The sequence below is a fragment of the Salvelinus fontinalis genome, chromosome 15 (genome assembly GCF_029448725.1).
Source record: "Salvelinus fontinalis isolate EN_2023a chromosome 15, ASM2944872v1, whole genome shotgun sequence".
Classification (NCBI taxonomy): domain Eukaryota; kingdom Metazoa; phylum Chordata; class Actinopteri; order Salmoniformes; family Salmonidae; genus Salvelinus; species Salvelinus fontinalis.
This window is the reverse complement of record NC_074679.1, coordinates 24,069,552-24,075,551: the sequence shown is the minus strand read 5'-3', so window position 1 is coordinate 24,075,551 and position 6,000 is coordinate 24,069,552. Positions and strand designations below refer to the sequence as shown.

At 41.3% G+C, this 6,000-nt stretch overlaps 1 protein-coding gene across 3 annotated transcripts in view; it reads left to right on the top strand.

Moving 5' to 3' along the window:
• The first annotated feature begins 581 nt into the window (after positions 1 to 581).
• The window catches only part of LOC129811587 (TOG array regulator of axonemal microtubules protein 1-like), a 39,511-nt gene continuing 34,092 nt past the window's right edge, over positions 582 to 6,000 (top strand). For all 3 annotated transcript variants that reach the window (XM_055863019.1, XM_055863017.1, XM_055863016.1), the window contains exon 1: positions 582 to 2,767. In XM_055863019.1, coding sequence (XP_055718994.1) covers positions 1,730 to 2,767 — 1,038 coding nt within the window. In that variant the 5' untranslated portion in view covers positions 582 to 1,729. The remainder of the gene's footprint in view (positions 2,768 to 6,000) is intronic.

Sequence of the window (6,000 nt, the reverse complement as noted above, 5' to 3'; positions counted from 1 at the left end):
CAGCATTCTGCAGTGATACACCATCCCATCTGGTTTGCGCTTATTTGGACTATCATTTGTTTTTCAACAGGACAATGACCCAACACACCTCCAGGCTGTGTAAGGGCTATTTGACCAAGAAGGAGAGTGATGGAGTGCTGCATCAGATGACCTAGCCTCCACAATCACCCGACCTCAACCCAATTCAGATGGTTTGGGATGAGTTGGACCGCAGAGTGAAGGAAAAGCAGCCAACAAGTTCTCAGCATATGTGGGAACTCCTGCAAGACTGTTGGAAAAGCATTCCAGCTGAAACTGGTTGAGAGAATGCCAAGAGTGTGCAAAGCTGTCATCAAGGCAAAGGGTGGCTACTTCGAAGGATCTCAAATATAAAATATATGATTTGTTTAACACTTTTTTTGGTTATTACATGATTCCATAAGTGTTATTTCATAGTTTTGATGTCTTCACTATTATTCTACAATGTAAAAATTGTACAAATAAAGAAAAACCCTTGAATGAGTAGGTGTGTCCAAACTTTTGACTGGTACTGTATATCGTGATTCGCCCATAAGCAAAATAAATAATAATTGAGATGATTTTTACGTTATATCGCCCAGCTCTAGTATACCAGAAGGTACTAAAAGTAGTGGAGGTACTAGTTTCGATGTCATCACTATTATTCTACAATGTAGAAAATAGTACAAATAAAGAAACCCTGGAATGGAATACATCAAATTCCATCTGATTCTCAACCTACCACTCGCGTCACCATGGAAGCGGTCCGTTTGTGTCATGTTGTATTCGCCATTTTGATGCTTCTTGGCGTGGGCTACGGCGATGAATGTCTCTACTACAGCGCAGCTAGCTAGATTAGCTACAAACATTCAACATAGAATCTCATACAGTTACAAGGGGATTTCTATGAGTATTATTAATCGGACATTTAACCGATGAGGTCATGAAGACTTGGGAAACGTTTTCGTACCCCGGACGTCAAATTTGAACGAATAATCGGAATGCGAAGTCATAATTTGTCTGTTTTCTAACTTCGCCAGTTAAGGTTAAGTAGTTAGCCAAGCTAGCCACCACCAGGTTGCTACTCAGCCGCAATCATTGAAGACGTAGCTAAAAGCTATCTATGATATTGAATTATATGGAAAACATCAATCAGAAGAGGTACTGGCAGCGACGTCGCCCTGACACTCCATTTCTGAACAATGAATGATGTTAGAAGCAATGGAAACATCTAGTGGGCTACCTAGTTACCAATGCAGTTAGCTGAAATACAACAGGGGTTTTCAAATATAACATTCCACTGTGCTTTTTTTTCGTCGTGGCTATGTAGGGAAAGCACACCAACCTACAAGTGGTTTTATTTTCACTCAACGTTGCTTTCACTGTTCACGTTCCAGTTGTCTCGTAGAACAAAACAAAGAACATTTATTCATAAGAAGTATTTTAATGTAATGCATTGATTATGCTTGGACATGTTCAAATGTCTTTCCCAATACCAGCTGCCTACAGGTGTAAAACGTATTGTTGAACTGACTATTACCATATAAAGACATATCTGAGTGCAATTTTACTGGACGGCAACCACAGTATTGCCACTCTGAAATACAGCATCGAAGAGGCTAAATCTACCCACCAACATGACGATTCAAAGTAAAGGACAATATTGCTGTCCTCACAGAAAAGTGAATGCTTCTTTAGATTTTCCCCTTTGACCACATCCAAAGGACCATCAATGATGATTTTTGGATTGATACCCCAAGAGTTACACGAAAAGCTCCTAGACCTCAAAAACTACCAAAATCGAACAAATGGTGTGGAACAGCTGAAAAATATCCTCTTTGGATTGGACTTGAAGCCAGTCCCCTCAGACAGTATTGTGGAGTTTATCAATTTTCTCCGCAGACTTCTAGATGACAGCAACTTCAAAGTCTTGTACGGCACTTTACAGGTGATAAACCTACTCATTCAGAAATTGGATTACAATGTAGACAAATATTTCAAACAATTAGCGTGTGTGGCTCTGAAAACCCTTGGGGACACCCGCGCTGTCACCAGGAATGAGTATATGAATGTGTTCAGGCAGTTGACTAGAATTGTAGGGCCACAGAAAGTGTTGGACCTTGTCATTGGACACCTGAGACACAAGAACTCCCGGGTCAGAGAGGATGTCATCAACATCATCACAGCAGCTATGCTCACCCACCCCAGGAAGGACTTCAACATCCCCAGCCTCTGCTTTGAAGTTGCCCCATACCTGGCAGACAGCAAGAAGAAGGTTCGCCATGCAGCCCTAGAACTATTTGCTGTTTTTGACCATTGCCTTGACACAGGGAAAAAACAGCCCCTAATGAAGGCTGTAGACAGAGTTGAGCTCAATGGGGATGAGGAGGGTCTTATGGCAGCTGTGCAAGCAAGAAGAGCCAGGCACATACTTCCCAGACTGTCCTCAGATGGAATGGTGGAGTATGCCCTTGTAATCCCTAAACCAGGACAACGATGCTCACCTCAGTTTGGGTCGGGAGCTGACCTGGAGTGGGTGCTCAATGGTGGGCGGATCAGCAGTGCCAGGAACATCAGGACAGAACCAGACTCTGACAGGCTGTATCATGGTTATGGAAGCTTGGGCTCCCTCGTTGATGACCTTCCACTGCAGAGGAGAATTGTCAGTGCAGGCAAAGGGAAGAACAAACTGCCCTGGGAGAGGTCAAGCCTCCCTTCCACAGTGAACACCCAGCCACGCAGTGCTCCTAAGGGGAAATCCTCTGATCAGGTTGGTCATCGATGACGACAAGGTTACATCAAGCAAAAGTATGATGACGACACTGGTCTATCTAGCTGTTTTGATTTAGCAAAGTCCCATTAGAGAAAGAAATATCAAGACATCCTCTCTAGGCTATATAGGTATAATAATCTTATTTCCATAGAGACACCATAATTCCATTGAATACGGTGCAAATAGAATGAGGTTTGCGACCACTCAAATACAAATCTATCAAATATTAGTTTTCAGGAACCTGATGAAAACGACCCCAAGTATGTCTACACTGAATCAATAATACGCTGTATACTACATCAGTATACATCAGTATACAACACGCAGTATACTAGATACTGACAAATGCTTGTGTTAGGACTATATGGAGTTGTACGTGCAAAAATCCAGGACACAATTTATATTAATTGGCTCACTGCATACTGTGAAAATGGTAGGCCTAATGTATACTGAACAAAAATATAAACGCAACATGCAATAATTTCAAAGATTTTACTGAGTTACAATTAATTTGAGAATCAGTCAATTTAAATAAATTCATTAGGCCCTAATCTATGGATTTCACATGATTGGAAATACAGACATGCATCTGTTAGTCACAGATACCTTTAAAAAAAAAAAAAAAATTGTCATCACAATGGGCCTCAGGATCTCGTCACGGTAGTTCTGTGCATTCAAATTGCCATTGAAAATGTAATTGTTTTCTTTGTCTGTAGCTTAAGCCCATACCATAACCGCACCGCCACCATGGGGCACTCTGTTCACAATGTTGACATCAGCAAACCGCTCGCCCACATGATGCCATACACGTGGTCTGCAGTTGTGAGACTGGTTGAACATACTGCCAAATTCTCTAAAATGACATTGGAGGTGGCTTATGGTAGAGCAATGAATGTTCAATTCTCTGGCAACAGCTCTGGTGGACATTCCTGCAGTCAGCATGCCAATTGCACCCTCCCCCAAAACATGAGACATCTGTAGCATTGTGTTGTGTGACAAAACTGCACATTTTAGCGGCCTTTTATTGTCCCCAGCACGAGGTGCACCTGTGTAATGATCATGCTATTTAAACAGCTTCTTGATATGCCACACCTGTCAGGTGGATGGATTATCTTGACAAAGGATACAATTCTCACGAACAGGGATATAAACAAATTTGTGCCCAAAATTTGAGAGAAATAATATTTGTGTGCATAATGAACATTTCTGGGATCTTTTATTTCAGCTCATGAAACATGGGACCAGCACTTAACTGTTGTGTTTTATGTTTTTGTTCAGTGTAGTTATGTATGCAGAGATGATGCAAATGATTCCCTTTAGGTGACATTGATTGGCATTTAATGGAGGAATTATTGACTCAGCAATCAAAGTTCACATGTTTAATGGTATAAAGGGCTTCTAAAAATATTAATACAGATCCAATGGAATAAGTTGCCTTTCAATCAGTCACTGATTGACTGTGCTCTTGGAGTAGCATCTTTCCTATTGACTTCACGTCCACCTCAGGTGCTGTGTTTTAGTTGATTTGTTTGTCTCCACAATCAAAGTCCTAGTGCACTGATTGCAAAGGGCCTGAAAAGGACTGTCACCTGTCTGCAAGGGCTGCTAGTTTGTTTGTTTTGTTGCCATGACAATAATTTGGTGAGCAGTCAGTTGCCTTGTGGCCAATTAGGAGGAGAGAGATGACAGCTACCATGTCAGTGTTTATCAATCAACTTAGTCTAAATTTGAGATAAGAAAAGGGGGGGTTCTACCATATTCTGAAGGCAAGCAAACTATTTGTTTGATGCCTGATGTGACATTGAACATAAGGCTATTCATGTGTTTGTCATTTCAGAGATGCATTCTCAGGCATTTCAAGTTGTGGTCAGTCATGGAAAATCAAATAATTTTATTGATCGCATACACATATTTAGCAGATGTTATTGCAAACAATGTTCCCTCAAAAAATAATCAGGCACTGAGGAAATTTCAGGTTTGCTGAGCACAAACTAGAACATTGTGAAAATTCTGTGCATCTACCGGGGCGCGTTCACTGTTTTATTTTATTTATTTTACCATTATTTTACCAGGTAAATTGACTGAGAACACATTCTCATTTGCAGCAACGACCTGGGGAATAGTTACAGGGGAGAGGAGGGGGATGAATGAGCCAATTGTAAATTGGGGATTATTAGGTGACCATGATGGTTTGAGGGCCAGATTGGGAATTTAGCCAGGACACCGGGGTTAACAACCCTACTCTTACGATAAGTGCCATGGGATCTTTAATGACCTCAGAGAGTCAGGACACCCGTTTAACGTCCCATCCGAAAGACTGCACCCTACACAGGGCAGTGTCCCCAATCACTGCCCTGGGGCATTGGGATATTTTTTAGACCAGAGGAAAGAGTGCCTCCTACTGGCCCTCCAACACCACTTCCAGCAGCATCTGGTCTCCCATCCAGAGACTGACCAGGACCAACCCTGCTTAGCTTCAGAAGCAAGCCTGCAATGGTATGCAGGGTGGTATGCTGCTGGCATGTCAATACTGAGGCTGTACCCACTTTAAGTTACAGTTTTAACAGTGGCCAAGTAGGCTTCTGTGGCTATTTGATCATAATGTAGGTCTACCAGGGTGGCCTACCATCAAAAACAATGGAGAAAAATGCATCCCATAACATTTTTAAATGGAAATAGCTGTTCTGTCAGTAGCAGCAAATGTGTGGTGTTCAATGTAGGCCTTCATTCCATGAGACTTTTGAAAAAACATACAGGGCTTGACATTAACCTGTTTATCCACTTGTCCTTCATACAAGTTTGTGACTAAAAATGTTGTTTGATGTAAGAAACCACTTTACAAAATAAAATGTATTATTATTCCCATACCATTGTTAGAGAAACAGACAAATTATGCTATCCTCTGCCCATTGGTTACTTAGCTTATTCAAAACCGTCTCAAAATACAACACTGCTCCTTTAAGATATAAAAAAAACTCTTTACCTGACTCTCTTTTCAAAGATGGCTAGAAATGCACACATTTTGTGCTCTTATAGGAAGCAACCACTCACCCATTGTTGACTAGAAATGAGTGATAACTGGGCTAATAACTTATTAACTAGCAAAGAATATGAACAAATGTGCACAGGTGTCTACATGCAGCACTTGCTTTGATATCAAAACAAGTCCATCAACTCGCGACCGCTCATGCTATGAACACAGTCCAGTTCAAAGTGAATAGCACAGATCC